A 24,649-nucleotide genomic window follows, 5' to 3' on the forward strand; every position below is an offset into this window, starting at 1 on the left:
GTCTGCCTCCTCTAACCAGTGAGCCACACTTCTCCGGAGCAGGAGCTGCAGCACCGGGTGGGTCATGTACAGTGCTTCTTTGGATGTGTATCAGTGGTGCAGCAGGAGCTGAAGCACCGGGTGTGTCACGCACAGTGCCTCTTTAGGTGCATATTAGGAGTGCGGCAGGACCTGCAGCACCGGGTGGGTCACACACAGTGCTTCTTTAGGTGCATATCAGGGGAGCAGCAGAAGCTGCAGCACCGGGTGGGTCACGCACAGTACTTCTTTAGGTGCGTATCAGGGGCACGGCAGGAGCTGCAGCACCGGGTGGGTCATGTACAGTGCTTCATTAGGTGCGTATCAGGGGCACGGCAGGAGCTGCAGCACTGGGTGGGTCATGCACAGTGCCTCTTTAGGTGCATATTAGGAGTGCGGCAGGACATGCAGCACCGGGTGGGTCACACACAGTGCCTCTTTAGGTGCATATTAGGAGTGCGGCAGGAGCTGCACCACCGGGTGGGTCACGCACAGTGCTTCTTTAGGTGTGTATCAGGGGCGCAGCAGGAGCTGCAGCACCGGGTGGGTCACGCACGGTGCTTCTTTAGGTGCATGTCAGGGGCGTGGCAGGAGTTGCAGCACAGGGTGGGTCACGCACAGTGCTTCTTTAGGTGCATATCTGGGGTGCAGCAGGAGCTGCAGCACCGGGTGGGTCACGTACAGTGCTTCTTTAGGTGCGTATCAGGGGCGCGGCAGGAGCTGCAGCACCGGGTGGGTCACACACAGTGCCTCTTTAGGTGCATATTAGGAGTGCGGCAGGACCGGGTGGGTCATGTACAGCGCTTCTTTAGGTGCGTATCAGGGGCACGGCAGGAGCTGCAGCACCGGGTGGGTCACGTACAGTGCTTCTTTAGGTGCGTATTAGGGGCGCGGCTGCAGCACCGGGTGGGTCATGTACAGTGCTTCTTTAGGTGCGTATCAGGGGCGTGGCAGGAGCTGCAGCACCGGGTGGGTCACGCACGGTACTTCTTTAGGTGGTATCAGGGGCGCAGCAGGATCTGCAGCACCGGGTGGGTCACGCACGGTGCTTCTTTAGGTGCATGTCAGGGGCGTGGCAGGAGTTGCAGCACAGGGTGGGTCACGCACAGTGCTTCTTTAGGTGCATATCTGGGGTGCAGCAGGAGCTGCAGCACCGGGTGGGTGGCTCACCGGAAGAATCCAGAGAGTCCGCCTCCTCCCGTACAGATCCAAGGCCACCGAAGTCATCTGCGGCGTACCACAAGGATCATCACTCAGCCCCACCCTCTTCAACGTCTACATGAGCCCCCTCGCAGCCATCGCACGCCAACACAACCTCAACATCATCTCCTACGCCGACGACGCCCAGCTGATCCTCTCCCTCACCAACAACCCAGCCACCGCCAGAACCAACCTACATGAAGGAATGAAAGACGTAGCCGAGTGGATGATGAACAGCCGCCTGAAACTGAACTCAGACAAGACGGAAGTCCTCATCCTTGGATCATCACCCTCCGTCTGGGACGACTCCTGGTGACCCCCTGCCCTGGGCAGCGCACCCAAACCAACGGACCACGCACGCAACCTGGGCTTCATCCTGGACTCCTCCCTCTCGATGACCAGACAAGTCAACGCCGTCTCATCATCATGCTTCAACATCTTGGGCATGCTCCGAAAGATCTTCCGATGGCTCCCCACCGAAACCAGGAAGACGGTCACACAGGCACTCGTCACCAGCCAACTGGACTACGGAAACACACTCTACATCGGAACCACAGCCAAACTCCAGAAAAAACTCCAACGCATCCAGAACGCCTCCGCACGACTCATCTTGGACATCCCCCGACACAACCACATCTCCGGACACCTGAGAGACCTCCACTGGCTCCCCGTCAGCAAGAGAATCACGTTCCGACTCCTCACCCACGCACACAAGGCCCTCCACGACCTGGGCCCCAAGTACCTCAACAACCGCCTGACCTTCTACACTCCCACCCGCCAGCTACGATCGACCAGCCACGCCCTCGCCGCCGTTCCACGCATTCTAAGAACCACCATGGGAGGAAGATCCTTCTCCTACCTGGCAGCCAAGACTTGGAACTCCCTCCCCATCCACCTCCGTCAGACACAAGACCACCTCTCCTTCAGGAAGCAACTCAAGACCTGGCTGTTCGAGCAGTAGCGGACCTCCCTCCCCCAAGCGCCTTGAGACCCTCTGGGTGAGTAGCGCGCTATATAAATCACCTGATTGATTGATTGATGTACAGTGCTTCTTTGGATGCGTATCAGGGGTGCAGCAGGAGCTGCAGCACCGGGTGGGTCAAACACAGTGCCTCTTTAGGTGCATATTAGGAGTGTGGCAGGACCTGCAGCACCAGGTGGGTCACACACAGTGCTTCTTTAGGTGCATATCAGGGGCGCAGCAGGAGCTCAAGCACCGGGTGGGTCACGCACAGTGCTTCTTTAGGTGCGTATCAGGGGCGCGGCAGGAGCTGCAGCACCGGGTGGGTCATGCACAGTGCCTCTTTAGGTGCATATTAGGAGTGCGGCAGGACCTGCAGCACCGGGTGGGTCACACACAGTGCTTCTTTAGTTGCATATCAGGGGCGCAGCAGGAGCTGCAGCACCGGGTGGGTCACGCACAGTGCTTCTTTAGGTGCGTATCAGGGGCACGGCAGGAGCTGCAGCACCGGGTGGGTCACGTAAGGTGCTTCTTTAGATGCGTACCAGGGGCGCGGCAGGAGCTGCAGCACCGGGTGGGTCACGCACAGTGCCTCTTTAGGTGCATATTAGGAGTGCGGCAGGACTTGCAGCACCGGGTGGGTCACACACAGTGCTTCTTTAGGTGCATATCAGGGGCGCAGCAGGAGCTGCAGCACCGGGTGGGTCGCGCACAGTGCTACTTTAGGTGCGTATCAGGGGCACGGCAGGAGCTGCATCACCGGGTGGGTCACGTACAGTGCTTCTTTAGGGGCGTATCAGGGGCGCGGCAGGAGCTGCAGCACCGGGTGGGTCAAGTACAGTGCTTCTTTAGGTGCGTATCAGGGGCATGGCAGGAGCTGCAGCACCGGGTGGGTCACGCACGGTGCTTCTTTAGGTGCATGTCAGGGGCGTGGCAGGAGTTTCAGCACAGGGTGGGTCACGTACAGTGCTTCTTTAGGTGCGTATCAGGGGCACGGCAGGAGCTGCAACACCGGGTGGGTCATGTACAGTGCTTCTTTAGGTGCATATTAGGAGTGCGGCAGGACCTGCAGCACCGGGTGGGTCACACACAGTGCTTCTTTAGGTGCATATCAGGGGCGCAGCAGGAGCTGCAGCACCGGGTGGGTCATGCACAGTGCTTCTTTAGGTGTGTATCAGGGGCACGGCAGGAGCTGCAGCACCGGGTGGGTCCCGTACAGTGCTTCTTTAGGTGCGTATCAGGGGTGCGGCAGGAGATGCAGCACCGGGTGGGTCACGCACAGTGCCTCTTTAGGTGCATATTAGGAGTGCGGCAGGACATGCGGGTGGGTTACACACAGTGCTTCTTTAGGTGCATATCAGGGGCGCAGCAGGAGCTGCAGCACCGGGTGGGTCACGCACAGTGCTTCTTTAGGTGCGTATCAGGGGCACGGCAGGAGCTGCAGCACCGGGTGGGTCACGTACAGTGCTTCTTTAGGTGCGTATCAGGGGCACGGCAGGAGCTGCAGCACCGGGTGGGTCCCGTACAGTGCTTCTTTAGGTGCGTATCAGGGGTGCGGCAGGAGATGCAGCACCGGGTGGGTCACGCACAGTGCCTCTTGATTCGATCCGCGTTAATAGAATCACGGTAAGCGCTAAATGCTAGTGTAGCCCCTGTAGTCTTTAACAACTATGGCACGATAGTATTTTAACCTGTAGTCTATGTTGCCTTTTGCCCACAGTGTTTCGATCACTATCAAGCTTGAAGTGAGTTTCACTCTGGGTAAGCTTGTGTGTAGACCTTTATATAATTGTCACAACTGTATAAATCGACTCCTGTTAATAAATCACGTTGTGATTCCTCCTTTTTTAATAAACAGAACTAAGAAACGTTAAGGCCCGCTTTAATACGGAGACCTGCGCTTACTTCGAGACGGTTGTTTCTCTAGCCCAAAATCAAACTGTGCTAGGTAAACCTTTTATTATTTGTTGTTAGTACAAATGCATATTTTGTTATAGATTAATGACATTATATACAAATAATTTTTTAGATCTGACACGTGCTACAGGAAGATAAATTCATCTTAAAACGTGCACAATCGATCCTAACTTTGTTTTGGATAAAGAAACACATAAATGCAGGACATTCTAGTCTGCTCAGCCCCGTCAGTCCACTTTAGTAAGTGTATTCACACAAATTTAAAACATCGGACCCCTTTTATAATCCCAGTAATAGTGGCCTAATATCTCAATATGTTTACATTTAGGACTTTGAGATCCTTAACAGCTTTGATGTTCGTCCTCTTGAATTAACTTCACTGTCCCTGACCTAAATTAAGGTAAAGTCGCTCAGTTGGTCCTCTGAAACGTCTATTTTACTAGAAAACTCGTGAATTTATTTAGGTGTATTAATGCATGGACCTTTCAAAAATTTGATTTTTTTAGATATGTTTAGGTATTTTTGTCTAGAGAATATGAAAAGTTTTGAATTAATGTTGCTACAACAGAGAAATCGCTCACATTTAATGTAGATTTCCTGGATCTATACAACCGTGAAAACGTGTAGGATTCAATCTAATGATAATTTGATTCGTGTTTGAGTGTTTTTTGTAATCATTTGATAGTATTCGTTGTAATGTGTAATAGTATGTTATATGTAGAGTGGTGTTTAAGTTGTAATATTAAATGTTTAATGTTCAAGGTGTTATGGATAAGAGTAACTGATTTATGAACTGTTTGTAACTTAGAACATTTATGTTTCAGGTTACGGTTGGTCATTATACAGTTTTTATTGACTCCAGTCCTGAAGATGGTCTCAAAAAGTATTTTTTAAAGAGACCGAAACGTCGACCTTCACCTCTTCCTTTTGTATCATTTATTGTACTGTATTGGATAGGTGCTCTTAGGTTCTGTTGTGTTATATATCTTTATCATTTATAGACCTTCAGACCTTTGTTTTACTGTATATATTGATTCAATTATTTTTTGATAAATACTTTTTGTCTATACACCTTGTCAGTCTTTGTGTTTTGATGTAGCCTTGATTTGTTTTATGTTATGTGAGTTGTTGTATTCATAGAAAGATTGAATTCACACAGGGACTATTTATTTATCCCTCCAATTTTGGTTCAAATAACTTAAGTTTATGTAAACAAATTCCCTTGAAGGCACTCTCACTCTTTAGGTGCATATCAGGGGCGCAGCAGGAGCTGCAGCACCGGGTGGGTCACCCACAGTGCTTTAGATGAGCATCAGGGACATAGTAGGAGCTGCAAGCACCGGGTGGGTCACCCACAATGCTTCTTTAGGTGAACATCAGGGGAGCGGCAGGAGCTGCAGCACCGGGTGGGTCACACACAGTGCTTTACATGCGTATCAGGAGCTGCAGCACCGGGTGGGTCACACACAGTACTTTAGATGCGTATCAGGAGCTGCAGCACCGGGTGGGTCACGCATGATGCTTCTTTAGATGCGTATCAGGGACATAGTAGGAGCTGCAAGCCCCGGGTGGGTCCCCCACAATGCTCCTTTAGGTGCATATCATGGGTGCAGCAGGAGCTGCAGCACCGGGTGGGTCACACACAGTGCTTCTTTAGGTGCGTATCAGGTATGCAGCAGGAGCTGCAGCACCGGGTGGGTCACGCACAGTGCTTTAGATGCGTATCAGGGACATAGTAGGAGCTGCAAGCCCCGGGTGGGTCACTTACAATGCTTCTTTAGGTACACATCAGGCGAGCGGCAGGAGCTGCAGCACAGGGTGGGTCACGCACAGTGCTTCTTTAGTTGCGTATCAGGGGCACGTCAGGAGCTGCAGCACAGGGTGGGTCGCGCTCGGTGCTTCTTTAGGTGCATAGCAGGAGCGCAGCAGGAGCTGCAGCACCGGGTGGGTCGCGCACAGTGCTACTTTAGGTGCATATCAGGGGCACGGCAGGAGCTGCAGCACCGGGTGGGTCACATACAGTGCTTCTTTAGGTGCGTATCAGGGGCGCGGCAGGAGCTGCAGCACCGGGTGGGTCACGCACGGTGCTTCTTTAGGTGCATGTCAGGGGCGTGACAGGAGTTTCAGCACAGGGTGGGTCACGTACAGTGCTTCTTTAGGTGCGTATCAGGGGCACGGCAGGAGCTGCAGCACCGGATGGGTCATGTACAGTGCTTCTTTGGATGCGTATCAGGGGTGTAGCAGGAGCTGCAGCACCGGGTGGGTCATGTACAGTGCTTCTTTGGATGCGTATCAGGGGTGCAGCAGGAGCTGCAGCACCGTGTGGGTCACACACAGTGCCTCTTTAGGTGCATATTAGGAGTGCGGCAGGACCTGCAGCACCGGGTGGGTCACACACAGTGCTTCTTTAGGTGCATATCAGGGGCGCAGCAGGAGCTGCAGCACCGGGTGGGTCATGCACAGTGCTTCTTTAGGTGTGTATCAGGGGCACGGCAGGAGCTGCAGCACCGGGTGGGTCCCGTACAGTGCTTCTTTAGGTGCGTATCAGGGGTGCGGCAGGAGATGCAGCACCGGGTGGGTCACGCACAGTGCCTCTTTAGGTGCATATTAGGAGTGCGGCAGGACATGCGGGTGGGTTACACACAGTGCTTCTTTAGGTGCATATCAGGGGCGCAGCAGGAGCTGCAGCACCGGGTGGGTCACGCACAGTGCTTCTTTAGGTGCGTATCAGGGGCACGGCAGGAGCTGCAGCACCGGGTGGGTCACGTACAGTGCTTCTTTAGGTGCGTATCAGGGGCGCGGCAGGAGCTGCAGCACCGGGTGGGTCACGCACAGTGCCTCTTTAGGTGCATATTAGGAGTGCGGCAGGGCCTGCAGCACCGGGTGGGTCACACACAGTGCTTCTTTAGGTGCGTATCAGGGGCGTGGCGGGAGCTGCAGCACCGGGTGGGTCACGCACGGTGCTTCTTTAGGTGCATGTCAGGGACGAGGCAGGAGTTGCAGCACAGGGTGGGTCACGTACAGTGCTTCTTTAGGTGCGTATCAGGGGCACGACAGGAGCTGCAGCACCGGGTGGGTCATGTACAGTGCTTCTTTGGATGCGTATCAGGGGTGCAGCAGGAGCTGCAGCACCGGGTGGGTCATGTACAGTGCTTCTTTGGATGCGTATCAGGGGTGCAGCAGGAGCTGCAGCACCGGGTGGGTCACACACAGTGCCTCTTTAGGTGCATATTAGGAGTGCGGCAGGACCTGCAGCACCGGGTGGGTCACACACAGTGCTTCTTTAGGTGCATATCAGGGGCGCAGCAGGAGCTGCAGCACCGGGTGGGTCACCCACAGTGCTTTAGATGAGCATCAGGGACATAGTAGGAGCTGCAAGCACCGGGTGGGTCACCCACAATGCTTCTTTAGGTGAACATCAGGGGAGCAGCAGGAGCTGCAGCACCGGGTGGGTCACACACAGTGCTTTACATGCGTATCAGGAGCTGCAGCACCGGGTGGGTCACACACAGTGCTTTAGATGCGTATCAGGAGCTGCAGCACCGGGTGGGTCACGCATGATGCTTCTTTAGATGCATATCAGGGACATAGTAGGAGCTGCAAGCCCCGGGTGGGTCCCCCACAATGCTCCTTTAGGTGCATATCATGGGTACAGCAGGAGCTGCAGCACCGGGTGGGTCACACACAGTGCTTCTTTAGGTGCGTATCAGGTATGCAGCAGGAGCTGCAGCACCGGGTGGGTCACGCACAGTGCTTTAGATGCGTATCAGGGACATAGTAGGAGCTGCAAGCCCCGGGTGGGTCACTTACAATGCTTCTTTAGGTACACATCAGGCGAGCGGCAGGAGCTGCAGCACAGGGTGGGTCACGCACAGTGCTTCTTTAGTTGCGTATCAGGGGCACGTCAGGAGCTGCAGCACAGGGTGGGTCGCGCTCGGTGCTTCTTTAGGTGCATAGCAGGAGCTGCAGCACCAGGTGGGTCACGCACGGTGCTTCTTTAGCTGCGTATCAGGGGCGTGGCAGGAACTGCAGCACAGGGTGGGTCACGCACAGTGCTTCTTTAGGTGCGTATCAGGGGTGCAGCAGGAGATGCAGCACAGGGTGGGTCACGTACAATGCTTCTTTAGGTGCGTATGAGGGGCACGGCAGGAGCTGCAGCACCGGGTGGGTCACGCACGGTGCTTCTTTAGGTGCATGTCAGCTGCGTTGCAGGAGTTGCAGCACCGGGTGGGTCACATACAGTGCTTCTTTAGGTGTGTATCAGGGGCACAGCAGGAGCTGCAGCACTGGGTGGGTCACGCACGGTGCTTCTTTAGGTGGTATATGGGGCGCAGCAGGAGCTGCAGCACCGGGTGGGTCACGCACAGTGCTTCTTTAGGTGCATATTAGATGGACCACCTTGCCATCCCTTTCTCCACCCTTCACAAAGGTACCAGCATCAAGGACAGCAGAACAGAGAAAAGCAGATTGCTACTTCAAAAGTCCTCCTGAAGAACCATCTCCACCACTAATCTAACAACCATCAGATTCCTACAAGGTCTTAGATAACAACATTCTCCTCAACAGCACCGCGTTACAAAATATTCAGAATACAACATACCACTAAAAACAAAATCCCTCAACTTAAACCCTTAGTTCCATGTTACAAACTGGGACTCTCAGGAAACAAATGTGCCATAATCAGCCAACAGAAGAAGTGGAGATGGTGCAATACCTGTGACAATCACCCCATGCTCAAAGGGCTAAACTTCACATGTAGGTTTTCCATCAGCAAAACCAAAGACACCTTCTACCAAACCAACATCAATCAAGTCACTAATAGAAGCAAATCACTCATCCAGGCTTGCACACATGGCATCAATCCACTGCCAGACCCTCCTGACCCAGTCAACAAATGCAAGACCATCAATCACTTCTTCACCCAGATCAACATCAGATCTCATTGTTGGAGCGCCCCGGGGGATTTGTGGTGAGACTGTGTTGATTGGTGAATGCTTTCAGAACAACATAAGACGTCAGCAAGGATTGTCCCAAACATACTGCAGGGTTTTATGACTTCAGAACTGCTCGGACAGCTGTGATAGTCAGAAACAAACTGGAGGCACATCGCTTCAAAGGGTAGTAGCACCCGACAGGCTAGGAACCTTCCCTATATGTCATGTCAATCTCCCTGGACAATCTTGAAGGGAAACAACATTTACAACGGTGTCTCCACAAGGCAATGCTATTACAACGAGGTCATTACAACCACTGCGTTGTTAGTACGCAATACCGTTACATCACAAGTCATTACAACGACTTCCTGTAGGGTGCGCAAAGGTATTGGATTTAAAATCCAACACCTTCCCTGCTGTTGTGCAAACTGGAATAGGAACAGTAAATACTACTATTCTTTTTTTATTTTTTAAAGAACCTTTATTGTCGTAGCACGGAAATACAAACATGGGCCTACAACCAATCCGGCCGGCCGCTATTCAAATCGATTAAGAAGCAATGTAGTATAAAAATATACAGCGGTCCGGAGTGCAAAGGCTGAGTAGCATCCAGGTTATAACATATAATTAAGGTACCATGCGATAATAAAGAGCTGAGACGGTTAATTTTACAATAACGAAAAATAAAGTGAAAATCAATGTCACATATTCACACACACCCTAATACAGTTAACTAAAAGCAAAAAGTTTTAAGCCAGCGATGTACATAGATTGAAAGAGACGGGGGAAGGGGTATATGAGTCAGGATAGATGCAATAAACACATAGCAATCATGGCGAACTAGTCCCACCCCTCGAGGCGAAACACACTATGGGAGACATGGAAGACGACAACATCGAAAAAGGAAAAGGGCAAAGGGCCATAGAAACAAAGAGAGAACAAAATAACAAACCCATCCCCCAACCCTGCACCCCTGCAGAAGGCTACGGCCTACCCCCCCAGCAGCGTGCCTGTTGCCCTAAATAAGAGACCCGAAATACAGAGAAGAAAAAGAGAAAAAGAAAGAGAAAAAATGCAGGAGAAGGGCCCTCGATCTGGTCATCCGGCCCCTCCCACCTCCGCGTGCAAAAATCGTATGAGCAGTAACAGTAGAACAAATACAAGTAGCAGCAATCACGTATAACGCAATCAAGTACATTTCCGCTAAACGCCCCTTAAATCACCATCAACCATCCATGAGTCCCTCCATGTCCCAGGCAAATTCACCCTTGGCCTCGTCTGTCAATAGTACCAACATTGAACCATCCCTCAGACGGGATACAAAGTAGCACAAAGGGCCCGATTGCACCGGGAGGATCAGGCAGTGTCACCGCTCCACAGGATCCCAGCCACCGAAACTTCGCCGATGATGCATGGCGGAAGTCTGATTGTGACAATGTCAACACCGCCAACAGTCTCAAGTCCGAACACAGTCCCGCCAGACATAGAAAGGGAATCACACGATGCGGGAAGCGCCGAAACCCCGCCGGGGCCGCCCAAACCGCGTAGCGACGCTGTTCCTCCACTCGTCGATCAGAGAAAGGCCCCGATGAGACAATCACATGCGCCACAGGTGTATCTACAGTAAGCTCATGAACCAGGTCTATCCGCGTCTTCAAGAATGTAGACTCATCCGGGGAATACGGCAATGAAGCAGAGGCAGACACAGCGGCGCCTCCTTGAGAGCGATCCGTGCCGTTACAAGGTGGCGGGACAAAAATGGCGGCCATCCTTTGTCCGAATTCTCGGGCCTTCCGGGTCAGGGTAGTCTGCAGGGTTGTTAGTGCAGCCAGTATATGTTTGGGCGTGGGTGTATTCTCGCGTAGCCAAATCCCGGGATTCTCTTGTGCACCGGTTTTACTGCCCGGATGAGGGGTGCGCGAGAAAGTATTATCCGCCATTTCAGCCGTCACGTTCTCTTTCCCCTCCACCGCACCTCAGGATCAGGTCCGACCCCCGGAAGCAGCAGGATTCACAGCGGGATCTCAATAGTCGGGGCAGGCAGCAGAAAGGAGAGTCACCAAAAGGCTAAACAAGCTCCCTGCTGCTCCTCGGGAGTCACCCACCGGCTCCCGGGGGGGGGGGGGCTGTTAACATGAGCCGGTATCACACCGAAGGGGAACTGGGCATCATGGACTCTCTCCGGCCCAGCTACATCGCACCTCCCGCAGGGCAACTCACTATTGGGAGTGGGTTGGTATCATCTCTTCCGGCTCGCAGATCTCAGGTTCTCTCCGACCGGCTTCTCATCGCAACCAAAGGCCGCTGGTGTTGCAATCACGGCCGGACACTCTCCTCACTCGAGATCCCGGTCTCAGCACCTCGAAGGCCGCCAAACAGACGGGAATATTTCTTCGGGTCTCCTGCACGGTGGAGCCTCAGAAGCAGATGGTAAGTGAATACTTTCCTTCACCTACTTAGAGTAGCAAATACTGCTAAGATTTATCTCCAGGATATATGTGCGGGGTGGAAGGGCTCGCGGAGCCAAGCGTTTATGCAGCCATCCCGATCGCCATCTTGGCTCCTCCCAATACTACTATTCTTAAGTCCAGTGCGCCCCCTACAGAAGGTTGTTGTAATGACTTGCGATGTAATGGTATTGCGAACTAACAACTCTGTTGTTGTAACGACTATGTTGTAATGGCATGCGATCAAATCGCATGCATTGTAAGGTGCTATATTTATCTTGAATTGTATACCAGTACTTGGGCCACTGTGCTGCCTTCTGTTTTTCTAAGGTAAGTTTGGGCTGTACACGTGCCTCTACAAACATACAAATGAAAAATGCACAATGCTGGGAAAAAACATTTTTATATTTCTTGCTTCTCTAAAGGGTAAAAACGAGCGATTGGCGAAAGAAATTAGAACCAGAGGATGAAAAGGGTGAAGATGGAGCTATCGACAGTGACAAAGGACTAATTACCTGAGCACCTCCAGGTCGTGCCAGCCTTTCCGGCGGAAGGCCTCCTCGTACTGCTCCAGCCCGAACTGAGCCAGCCACTGCCTGGCGGTGCTGGGGGGAGTGTGCACACATCCACCGGACAGCTGTGGAAGAGGAGCGAAGGAGTCAGGCCTGGCACAAGGAACAGTCAGTCACACAGGTGCAGAGGATGTATGTCTGTGTGTTACTTATTTGTACTTATGTATAAGCTTGTACATAGTCAAACAATACAAACATGCATGTCTATTGGTGTGAATGTGTGCAGCTGTGTGTTTGTGTATGAATAGTTTTCAGTGTGCATATATGTTTTGAAGTATTTATTGTGCAGGAATCTAGGGATTAGCATTTTAGAGGTTTGTGGTTCTTGTGGGTGACTCTCCTTGAGGTCAGCCAGTCTTAACTAGCTGCTGCAAGTCTCATCTCTGGAGGACAGACTCACTGGGTCTCTCAGTCTCACTGGGTGTCAGTCTCATGACCTGATGCACAGACTCACTGGGTGTTTGTCTCGTGACCTGATCCACAGTCTCACTGGGTGCCAGTCTCACTGGGTGTCAGTCTCACTGGGTGTTCGTATCGTGACCTGATGCACAGACTCACTGGGTGACAGTCTCACTGGGTGTCAGTCTCACTGGGTGTCAGTCTCATGACCTGATGCACAGACTCACTGGGTGTCAGTCTCACTGGGTGTCAGTCTCACTGGGTGTCAGTCTCATGACCTGATGCACAGACTCACTGGGTGTCAGTCTCACTGGGTGTTCGTATCGTGACCTGATGCACAGACTTACTGGGTGTCAGTCTCACTGGGTGTCAGTGATCCCACACTGTCTCACTCTTTACCATTTCCAGTGATCCCACAGCGTCTCACTCTTGCCCATTGCCAGTGATCCCACAGCGTCTCACTCTTGGCCATTGCCAGTGATCCCACAGCGTCTCACTCTTGGCCATTGCCAGTGATCCCACAGCGTCTCACTCTTGGCCTCCGTCAGTGATCCCACACACTGCCTCACTCTTGGCCATTGCCAGTGATCCCACACACTGCCTCACTCTTGGCCATTGCCAGTGATCCCACACCGCCTCACTCTTGGCCATTGCCAGTGATCCCACACCGTCTCACTCTTGGCCACTGCCAGTGATCCCACACACTGCCTCACTCTTGGCCATTGCCAGTGATCCCACACACTGCCTCACTCTTGGCCATTGCCAGTGATCCCACACCGTCTCACTCTTGGCCACTGCCAGTGATCCCACACCGTCTCACTCTTGGCCATTGCCAGTGATCCCACACACTGCCTCACTCTTGGCCATTGCCAGTGATCCCACACACTGCCTCACTCTTGGCCATTGCCAGTGATCCCACACCGTCTCACTCTTGGCCTCCGTCAGTGATCCCACACACTGCCTCACTCTTGGCCATTGCCAGTGATCCCACACACTGCCTCACTCTTGGCCATTGCCAGTGATCCCACACCGCCTCACTCTTGGCCATTGCCAGTGATCCCACACCGTCTCACTCTTGGCCACTGCCAGTGATCCCACACACTGCCTCACTCTTGGCCATTGCCAGTGATCCCACACACTGCCTCACTCTTGGCCATTGCCAGTGATCCCACACCGTCTCACTCTTGGCCACTGCCAGTGATCCCACACCGTCTCACTCTTGGCCATTGCCAGTGATCCCACACACTGCCTCACTCTTGGCCATTGCCAGTGATCCCACACACTGCCTCACTCTTGGCCATTGCCAGTGATCCCACACACTGCCTCACTCTTGGCCATTGCCAGTGATCCCACACCGTCTCACTCTTGGCCACTGCCAGTGATCCCACAGCGTCTCACTCTTGGCCATTGCCAGTGATCCCACACCGTCTCACTCTTGGCCACTGCCAGTGATCCCACACCGTCTCACTCTTGGCCACTGCCAGTGATCCCACAGCGTCTCACTCTTGGCCACTGCCAGTGATCCCACACCGTCTCACTCTTGGCCACTGCCAGTGATCCCTCATGTGTCACTCTTGGCCACTGCCAGTGATCCCATACCGTCTCACTCTTGGCCTCCGTCAGTGATCCCACACACTGCCTCACTCTTGGCCACTGCCAGTGATCCCACAGCGTCTCACTCTTGGCCATTGCCAGTGATCCCACACCGTCTCACTCTTGGCCATTGCCAGTGATCCCACAGCGTCTCACTCTTGGCCATTGCCAGTGATCCCACAGCGTCTCACTCTTGGCCACTGCCAGTGATCCCATACCGTCTCACTCTTGGCCATTGCCAGTGATCCTACAGCGTCTCAGTCTAGTGATCCCACAGCGTCTCACTCTAGGCCATTGCCAGTGATCCCACACCGTCTCACTCTTGGCCACTGCCAGTGATCCCATACCGTCTCACTCTTGGCCATTGCCAGTGATCCCACAGCGTCTCACTCTTGGCCATTGCCAGTGATCCCACAGCGTTTCACTCTTGGCCATTGCCAGTGATCCCACAGCGTCTCACTCTTGGCCTTTGCCAGTGATCCCACAGCGTCTCAGTCTAGTGATCCCACAGCGTCTCACTCTTGGGCACTGCCAGTGATCCCACAGCATCTCACTCTTGGCCATTGCCAGTGATCTCACAGCGTCTCACTCTTGGCCATTGCCAGTGATCCCACAGCGTCTCACTCTCGGCCATTGCCAGTGATCCCATACTGTCTCACTCTTGGCCATTGCCAGTGATCCCACACCGTCTCACTCTTGGCCACTGCCAGTGATCCCATACCGTCTCACTCTTGGTCATTGCCAGTGATCCCTCATGTATCACTCTTGGCCACTGCCAGTGATCCCACAGCGTCTCACTCTTGGCCATTGCCAGTGATCCCACAGCGTCTCACTCTTGGCCATTGCCAGTGATCCCACAGCGTCTCACTCTTGGCCATTGCCAGTGATCCCACAGCGTCTCACTCTTGGCCATTGCCAGTGATCCCACAGCGTCTCACTCTTGGCCTTTGCCAGTGATCCCACAGCGTCTCAGTCTAGTGATCCCACAGCGTCTCACTCTTGGCCACTGCCAGTGATCCCACAGCGTCTCACTCTTGGCCACTGCCAGTGATCCCACAGCGTCTCACTCTTGGCCATTGCCAGTGATCCCACAGCGTCTCACTCTCGGCCATTGCCAGTGATCCCACAGCGTCTCACTCTTGGCCATTGCCAGTGATCCCACAGCGTCTCACTCTTGGCCATTGCCAGTGATCCCTCATGTCTCACTCTCGGCCATTGCCAGTGATCCCACAGCGTCTCACTCTTGGCCATTGCCAGTGATCCCTCATGTCTCACTCTCAGCCATTGCCAGTGATCCCACAGCATCTCACTCTCGGCCATTGCCTGTGATCCCACAGCGTCTCACTCTCGGCCATTTCCAGTGATCTCACAGCATCTCAGTCTTGGCCACTGCCAGTGATCCCACAGCCTCTCACTCTTGGGCACTGCCAGTGATCCCACAGCATCTCAGTCTTGGCCACTGCCAGTGATCCCACAGCCTCTCACTCTTGGCCATTGCCAGTGATCCCACACCGTCTCACTCTTGGCCACTGCCAGTTATCCCATACCGTCTCACTCTTGGTCATTGCCAGTGATCCCTCATGTGTCACTCTTGGCCACTGCCAGTGATCCCACAGCGTCTCACTCTTGGCCATTGCCAGTGATCCCACAGCGTCTCACTCTTGGCCATTGCCAGTGATCCCACAGCGTCTCACTCTTGGCCATTGCCAGTGATCCCACAGCGTCTCACTCTTGGCCTTTGCCAGTGATCCCACAGCGTCTCAGTCTAGTGATCCCACAGCGTCTCACTCTTGGCCACTGCCAGTGATCCCACAGCGTCTCACTCTTGGCCACTGCCAGTGATCCCACAGCGTCTCACTCTTGGCCATTGCCAGTGATCCCACAGCGTCTCACTCTTGGCCACTGCCAGTGATCCCACAGCGTCTCACTCTTGGCCACTGCCAGTGATCCCACAGCGTCTCACTCTTGGCCATTGCCAGTGATCCCACAGCGTCTCACTCTTGGCCATTGCCAGTGATCCCACAGCGTCTCACTCTTGGCCTTTGCCAGTGATCCCACAGCGTCTCAGTCTAGTGATCCCACAGCATCTCACTCTTGGGCACTGCCAGTGATCCCACAGCATCTCACTCTTGGCCATTGCCAGTGATCTCACAGCGTCTCACTCTTGGCCATTGCCAGTGATCCCACAGCGTCTCACTCTCGGCCATTGCCAGTGATCCCATACCGTCTCACTCTTGGCCATTGCCAGTGATCCCACACCGTCTCACTCTTGGCCACTGCCAGTGATCCCATACCGTCTCACTCTTGGTCATTGCCAGTGATCCCTCATGTATCACTCTTGGCCACTGCCAGTGATCCCACAGCGTCTCACTCTTGGCCATTGCCAGTGATCCCACAGCGTCTCACTCTTGGCCATTGCCAGTGATCCCACAGCGTCTCACTCTTGGCCATTGCCAGTGATCCCACAGCGTCTCACTCTTGGCCATTGCCAGTGATCCCACAGCGTCTCACTCTTGGCCTTTGCCAGTGATCCCACAGCGTCTCAGTCTAGTGATCCCACAGCGTCTCACTCTTGGCCACTGCCAGTGATCCCACAGCGTCTCACTCTTGGCCATTGCCAGTGATCCCACAGCGTCTCACTCTCGGCCATTGCCAGTGATCCCACAGCGTCTCACTCTTGGCCATTGCCAGTGATCCCACAGCATCTCACTCTTGGCCATTGCCAGTGATCCCACAGCGTCTCACTCTTGGCCTTTGCCAGTGATCCCACAGCGTCTCAGTCTAGTGATCCCACAGCGTCTCACTCTTGGCCACTGCCAGTGATCCCACAGCGTCTCACTCTTGGCCATTGCCAGTGATCCCACAGCGTCTCACTCTCGGCCATTGCCAGTGATCCCATACCGTCTCACTCTTGGTCATTGCCAGTGATCCCTCATGTATCACTCTTGGCCACTGCCAGTGATCCCACAGCGTCTCACTCTTGGCCATTGCCAGTGATCCCTCATGTCTCACTCTTGGCCATTGCCAGTGATCCCACAGCGTCTCACTCTTGGCCATTGCCAGTGATCCCACAGCGTCTCACTCTTGGCCATTGCCAGTGATCCCACAGCGTCTCACTCTTGGCCATTGCCAGTGATCCCACAGCGTCTCACTCTTGGCCTTTGCCAGTGATCCCACAGCGTCTCACTCTTGGCCATTGCCAGTGATCCCTCATGTCTCACTCTCGGCCATTGCCAGTGATCCCACAGCATCTCAGTCTTGGCCACTGCCAGTGATCCCACAGCGTCTCACTCTTGGCCATTGCCAGTGATCCCACAGCGTCTCAGTCTTGGCCATTGCCAGTGATCCCACAGCCTCTCACTCTTGGCCATTGCCAGTGATCCCACAGCGTCTCAGTCTAGTGATCCCACAGCGTCTCACTCTTGGCCACTGCCAGTGATCCCACAGCATCTCACTCTTGGCCATTGCCAGTGATCTCACAGCGTCTCACTCTTGGCCATTGCCAGTGATCCCACACCGTCTCACTCTTGGGCACTGCCAGTGATCTCACAGCGTCTCACTCTTGGCCATTGCCAGTGATCTCACAGCGTCTCACTCTTGGCCATTGCCAGTGATCCCACAGCCTCTCACTCTTGGGCACTGCCAGTGATCCTACAGCGTCTCACTCTTGGCCATTGCCAGTGATCCCACAGCCTCTCACTCTTGGGCACTGTCAGTGATCCTACAGTGTCTCACTCTTGGCCATTGCCAGTGATCCCACAGCCTCTCACTCTTGGGCACTGTCAGTGATCCTACAGTGTCTCACTCTTGGCCATTGCCAGTGATCCCACAGCGTCTCACTCTTGGCCATTGCCAGTGATCCCACAGCCTCTCACTCTTGGGCACTGTCAGTGATCCTACAGTGTCTCACTCTTGGCCATTGCCAGTGATCCCACAGCGTCTCACTCTTGGCCACTGCCAGAGATCCCACTAAGTTCAGCAGAGCCTCGCACCAGGGTCCCTGGTCTCACTCACGCGCACTCCTGGCCTTGAGATCTCTGCTGAGGCCTCGCCTGTGCCACAAGGGGGCACGAGTTGACCAGCAGAGGGGAGGCGCCAAGAAGCTGCAAGGAAGAGACCCTGGAGAAGGTACAGCGCCCCCAAACACAGCCTGCACCAACAGGCACACTATCTCACCTGGGGGTAGGGGCTGAAACAACCAATCCAGAGGGTGCAGGGGACAGTCGAGGGCACTGGTGGCCCCGGCACAGTAATAGAACCACCCAGCGCCACAGCTGCTGGTGGGGTTCGGTCCCTGCTGCACCAGGGCGCTTCGGCTGCCTTCTAAGCGCCTTGTTGTGGTTCTGCCGACTTTGCTGCCCCTTGGTTTGTTTCTTGGCCCCAGGTGCATGGTCAGTGTAGCCAGTCTTGGCTGTCTGGCTGAGGCTTTCCTTTCAGCCTAGGCAGTACCTAACTCTATGGGGTCCGCTGCTCCTCTGGGTCGCCCTCCTCTGCTCTGGGGCTGAGGGCATTCTTGTACCCCGCTCTGGAGGGGTCTTCCTCAACACTTGCTGGTAGGGTCTGATGGCTTCAGAGGGTGCCCGCTCCTTGCCTTCCCTTTCCTGTGTCCTAGGGTTGACTTTTTGGGATGCTGCTTGTTCAGTTGTCCCTTCTTCTTGTCCTTGGTGTGGGCTCTCTGGCAGTCTCAGGGGTGTCACAGAGGCCCTGCTCCTTATATCCCTGGTTCGATCGAGGGCACTGCCCTCATGGTCTCCCTCCTTTGTGCTCGTACCCTCGGCAAAGTTGTTGGTCTGTTGGGAGCCATCATCCCTGGCAGTTCTTTTTTCACCTGGATGTCCAGAGGCCCTGGTGGCTGTTGTGGGATCTTGAGTTTCTGCTCACAGTCCTTTCAGTTTGCACTTTTGTCATTTTTTGGGTGCTACCTTCCGGTGTCCTGTTGTATTTCATTGGGCGCCTGCAGTCAGTGTTCTAACCTAAGTCAGGAAACAGATAGGGAAGAAGGACAAGGGGTAACGTCCCTTTTAAAAACTGGTAATCTTCATTACTATGGGCCCGAATCACAAAGGTAAATTTAGACTTTTGTTCTAAGATTGGACCCCAAGTTTAACTTTACTACTTTTCCTAGTATTCACAAAGGTAAGCTTTGAGTAGTATCTTTACGTCCCCTCTTAAAGCGGAATGTCCGCACTCAAGCACAGTTCTGACCCGAGTGGCGAGAGTCCACGCCAAGTGCAAAGATTACTCTCCAAATGCAGAAACTCCGTCCCAAGTGCGAACGTAAAGATACTACTCATAACTTACCTTTGTGAATACTAGGAGTGGGCAAAGAATATTGCTCCGCCGACAGAGTTTGCAGAGTTTTGCCCACTCCGTGCGGAGTGTGGAGTTCCGAAAAACTCTGCGAAGTGACGCAGAGTTTTTTCTCTCGAGTGGCTCACCATCGGTAAGTTGGCGAGAGCTCGCGAGAATAAATCACACTCTAGGCCTCCTCTCGACAAGATTTCTCATCATGGGCAGTCGGGGCTGCTTGCGTTGAGAAATCTGCCATTCGGATTGCGGAAGATGCCGCTCGAGTACAATGTCTACTCGAGTCGGCAGGAAGCAGCAGGGTCCTCTGGCGCGATGTGTAGTGCTGTTCATGCTGATTTTAAAGCAGGGAACAAACTCCCGGCACTAAAAATCAGTGCGAGCAGTGCAACTTAACGGATGTATGACGTTACAACGCCTACCTTAACAATGCCTACCTTTACATCGTAAGTTTTACAACGCATACCATTACAAAGCATAATGCTTTTGGGCGCTGGATAGTGAACAGTTTAATTTACTATTTCAACTCCAGTCCCCATGGATAGTAGGAAAGGTTATTGGATAGTAAATGAACCTATTCCCTATCCTAGAGCGCCCCCCACAGCAATGCGTTGTAATAGTTTGCGTTGTAAAAGTTGCGTTGTAATGGTAGTTCGTTGTAAAAGTTTTGTTGTAAAGGTTGTATACCCAACTTAACAGACTCCACCGCTGCCAGAGCTCTGCGGAGCGTGGTGGAGTTTTTCTGGCACTTTGCAGTGTTCCACGGAATAAAAATCCACAAACTCCACCCAGGCTTAGTGAATATTGAAAGCCTTATACTTTTGGCCAAAGTTTACCTTTGTGAATCGGGCCCTATGAGTTCTAGTATTGTCTGTCGTAGTCCTGTTTGTTGCCGTCAATCCCTCCGTAGCAGTTCTCCAGGGCTCGCGATGATGGTTCTGAGATATTGGTGCCTGGTATTATCAGGTGGTCTTTAGTGGGCGGGTGAAGCCGTGGATGATAGAGCGAGGACAGCATGATGTAATGGGAAGAAAAGATGAGCCACTATGTGGAAAAAGGAAAATAACTTTCTTACCAAGTAATAATATTTGGTAATCTGTCTCTAGGAGAGCACATGCGCACGTATGTAAAGACTGTGACAAGTAAGACCAGGACTCGGAGTAATGAAGTTTACCAGTAACTAATCAGGATGTCTCCTCTGGAGCATCTAAGGGTCCCTAGAGTCTTTTGGCACAGTCAGTCCCTAGGATCTCATCTGGAGCAGCACTCAGGATGCCCTTTCACCACAAGCTCCCCTATAGCACCAGACAGGACGCCCACTGACAAAGAGCTCCCTTGGAGCACCAGACAGGACGCCCGTTGACAAAGATCCCCTCTGGTGCACCAGACAGGATGCTGATTGACAACAAGCTCCTCTATAGCACTAAAGCCTACGCCCATTGACAAGAGCCCCTCTGGAGCACCAAAGGGAACGCTCCTTGTCAAAGAACTCATGGGAGCACCAAAAGGAACACCCATTGAAAAAGAACTCCTTCGAGCACCAAAGGGGACGCCATTGACAAAGAACTCCTTCGAGCACCAAAGGGGACGCCATTGACAAAGAACTCCTTCGAACACCAAAGGGGACGCCATTGACAAAGAACTCCTTCGAGCACCAAAGGGGACGCCATTGACAAAGAACTCCTTCGAGCACCAAAGGGGACGCCATTGACAAAGAACTCCTTCGAGCACCAAAGGGGACGCCCATTGACAAAGTACTCTTTCGAGCACCAAAGGGGACGCCCATTGAAAAAGAACTCCTTCGAGCACCAAAGGGGACGCCCATTGACAAAGAACTCCTTCGAGCACCAAAGGGGACGCCATTGACAAAGAACTCCTTCGAGCACCAAAGGGGACGCCATTGACAAAGAACTCCTTCGAGCACCAAAGGGGACGCCATTGACAAAGAACTCCTTCGAACACCAAAGGGGACGCCATTGACAAAGAACTCCTTCGAGCACCAAAGGGGACGCCATTGACAAAGAACTCCTTCGAGCACCAAAGGGGACGCCATTGACAAAGAACTCCTTCGAGCACCAAAGGGGACGCCCATTGACAAAGTACTCCTTCGAGCACCAAAGGGGACGCCCATTGAAAAAGAACTCCTTCGAGCACCAAAGGGGACGCCCATTGACAAAGAACTCCTTCGAGCACCAAAGGAGACGCCCATTGACAAAGAACTCCTTCGAGCACCAAAGGGTACGCCATTGACAAAGAACTCCTTTGAGCACCAAAGGGGACGCCATTGACAAAGAACTCCTTCGAGCACCAAAGGGGACGCCATTGACAAAGAACTCCTTCGAGCACCAAAGGAGACGCCATTGACAAAGAACTCCTTCGAGCACCAAAGTGGACGCCATTGACAAAGAACTCCTTTGAGCACCAAAGGGGACGCCATTGACAAAGAACTCCTTCGAGCACCAAAGGGGACGCCATTGACAGGGAACTCCTTCAAGCACCAAAGGGGACGCCATTAACAAAGAACTACTTTGAGCACCAAAGGGGACTCCACTGACAAGAGCTCCTCTGGAGCACCAGAGGGAACGCTCATTGACAAAGAACTCAAGGGAGCACCAAAGGGGACACCCACTGACAAGAGCTCCTCTGAAGCACCAAAGGGGACGCCATTGACAAGAGCTCCTCTGGAGCACCAGAGGGAACGCTCCTTGTCAAAGAACTCATGGGAGCACCAAAGGGGACACCCATTGACAAGAGCTCCTCTGGAGCACCAGACAGGATGCTGATTGACAACAAGCTCCTCTGTAGCACTAAAGCCTACGCCCATTGACAAGAGCCCCTCTGGAGCACCAAAGGGAACGCTCCTTGTCAAAGAACTCAGGGGAGCACCAAAGGGAACACCCATTGACAAGAGCTCCTCTGGAGCACCAGACAGGATGCTGATTGACAACAAGTTCCTCTATAGCACTAAAGCCGGCGCCCATTGACAAGAGCTCCTCTGGAGCACCAAAGGGGACGCCCATTGACAAAGAACTCCTTCGAGCACCAAAGGGGACGCCATTAACAAAGAACTACTTCGAGCACCAAAGGGGACTCCACTGACAAGAGCTCCTCTGGAGCACCAAAGGGGACGCCATTGACAAGAGCTCCTCTGGAGCACCAAAGGGGACGCCATAGACAAAGAACTACTTCGAGCACCAAAGGGGACACCCATTGACAAAGTACTCCTTGAAGCACCAAAGGAGACGCTATTAACAGGAGCTCCTCTGGAGCACCAAAGGAGACGCCATTGACAAAGAACTCCTTGAAGCACCAAAGGAGACTCCACTGACAAGAGCTCCTCTGAAGCACCAAAGAGGACGCCATTGACAAGAGCTCCTCTGGAGCACCAAAGGGGACGCCATTGACAAGAGCTCCTCTGAAGCACCAAAGGCGATGCCCCTTGACAAAGAACTCCTTCGAGCAGCAAAGGAGACGCCATTGACAAAGAGCACTGCTGGAGCACCAAAGGGGACGCCATTGACAAAGAGCACTGCTGGAGCACCAGACAGAATGTTCAGTGATGAATAACTCTTCTGGATCACCAGACGCCCATTGATAACAAGCTCCTCTGGAGCACCAAGGGGGATGACAAATGCAAAAAGAACAATTGATGGACAGAATGCAGAACAATGTCATACATTCACCCCAGTACATGGATCTGGCCCTAAATCTATAGTTTTTTTGCTCACCGTGCCATTCCAGTTTGGACCCAGCCATATGCAAATCAGTCTTGACCCTGTGCCTCATGGGAACAGTCCAGCCCGAACTGCCGGGCTAGGTGCTCACTGGACTGGAAACAAGCATCCAAGGACCGGTTTCAGGGGGATGCCCATTGCCAAAGAACTTCTTTTAAGCACCAAAGGGGACGCCCATTGATAGCAAGCTCCTCTGGAGCATCGTCTAGAGGGGGGACTGAACCCCAGAGATCTCATTTTTACATGTGCATCTCATAGCTGCTCCAGGAGTCTCCAGATCTGTCGCAGTGCACCACCAGGAAGAGGAGGCCGGCACACGCGAGCGTCAACAAATCAATAATTGATTGCAGATCTTTCCTACCCTGCTTGATCGATTTGCTGGTATAAGAATGTCCCTCTTCCCTGGAACAAAGATTAACGCGGAGCTGAGCCTAATACCAGTGCGATTCATATTATTGCAACCAGGTGATAAAGAAGAATTCATGTCTTATCCTTTAACACTGGGATGGGAGCAGTGGGCAGATAAGGGGGATTATTGTCCTACTGACTGAGGTCCAACAGGAAGGGCTTCCAAAGCACAGCACACGGTTTAAAGATTACAGCAGAGAGTGAGGATGGAATATCTGTTTTACTGCCCACTCTACCATGATCTACCTCTGGAATACGTAGGAGGCATTGATGCGCTGCAGAGAGATAAGGAATGGAGCCATTAAACTGCTCTGTGTTACACGATGAACTGCCTCCTAACAACAACTGCCCGCATTTGTCAGTAAAATACAGAAAAACGAATGTTTGCAAAGATGGCTCCACCAGTGATGCTGCCAAGGGTAACCCCAGCCACACGATCGAATCATCCAATTATAAGAAAATATAACCATCGTTCACTTGAAAAGCCCAAACCAGCTCATAACAAGGACCAGAAGTAAGTCCTCAGCCCTCATGATGGTGCTGGCAGATGTTTGACAAGACAAGGCGGGCTTTTACCCCACACTACCATTACGACGCTGCTTTTACAACGCAAGTCGTTACAACGACTTGCGCTGTAGGCGCTGGATAGTGGAATAGTTAAATTTTCTATTCCAACTCCAGCCCACGTTACAGTAGGGAAGGTGTTGGAATAGAAAATTAAACTATTCCTTTTCCAACAGCGCCCTCCAGCGCAAGTCGTTGTAACGACTTGCGCTGTAAAAGCAGCATTGTAATGGCAGCGCGGGGTAATACCAGCGTTGTCATGGCTGCTGACCGGTGCTGGCACTTGTCTCCAGTGTGCGAGGCCCATCCACGGTCTCAAACCCACGTGCTGCGTCCACCTGTCCTGGTGTCGCAGTAGAAGTCGGGAACATGCTGGGTTCTTAGTGGAAGACAACCACCTACATGTGCGAGTGTTCATGTGTATCTCAACATCAGGGCACGCCAATCAAGTATCTACATGTACCTCCCGCGTCTGCTTCTGGTCTTGGACTTCCACATCCGTACAAACACTTCAGTACATACATGTACCTCGGCGTCTGCTTCTGGTCTTGGACTTCCACATCCATACAAACACTTCAGTACATACATGTACCTC

At 53.0% G+C, this 24,649-nt stretch overlaps 1 protein-coding gene across 2 annotated transcripts in view; it reads right to left on the reverse strand.

The window, feature by feature from the left end:
- LOC144752052 (phosphatidylinositol 3,4,5-trisphosphate 5-phosphatase 2-like) overlaps positions 1-24,649 on the reverse strand; it is a 598,959-nt gene that overhangs the window by 21,994 nt on the left and 552,316 nt on the right. For both annotated transcript variants that reach the window (XM_078640002.1, XM_078640003.1), the window contains exon 27: positions 11,993-12,114. In XM_078640002.1, coding sequence (XP_078496128.1) covers positions 11,993-12,114 — 122 coding nt within the window. The remainder of the gene's footprint in view (positions 1-11,992; positions 12,115-24,649) is intronic.

This window comes from Lissotriton helveticus, chromosome 4_2 (assembly GCF_964261635.1).
Source record: "Lissotriton helveticus chromosome 4_2, aLisHel1.1, whole genome shotgun sequence".
Lineage (NCBI taxonomy): Eukaryota > Metazoa > Chordata > Amphibia > Caudata > Salamandridae > Lissotriton > Lissotriton helveticus.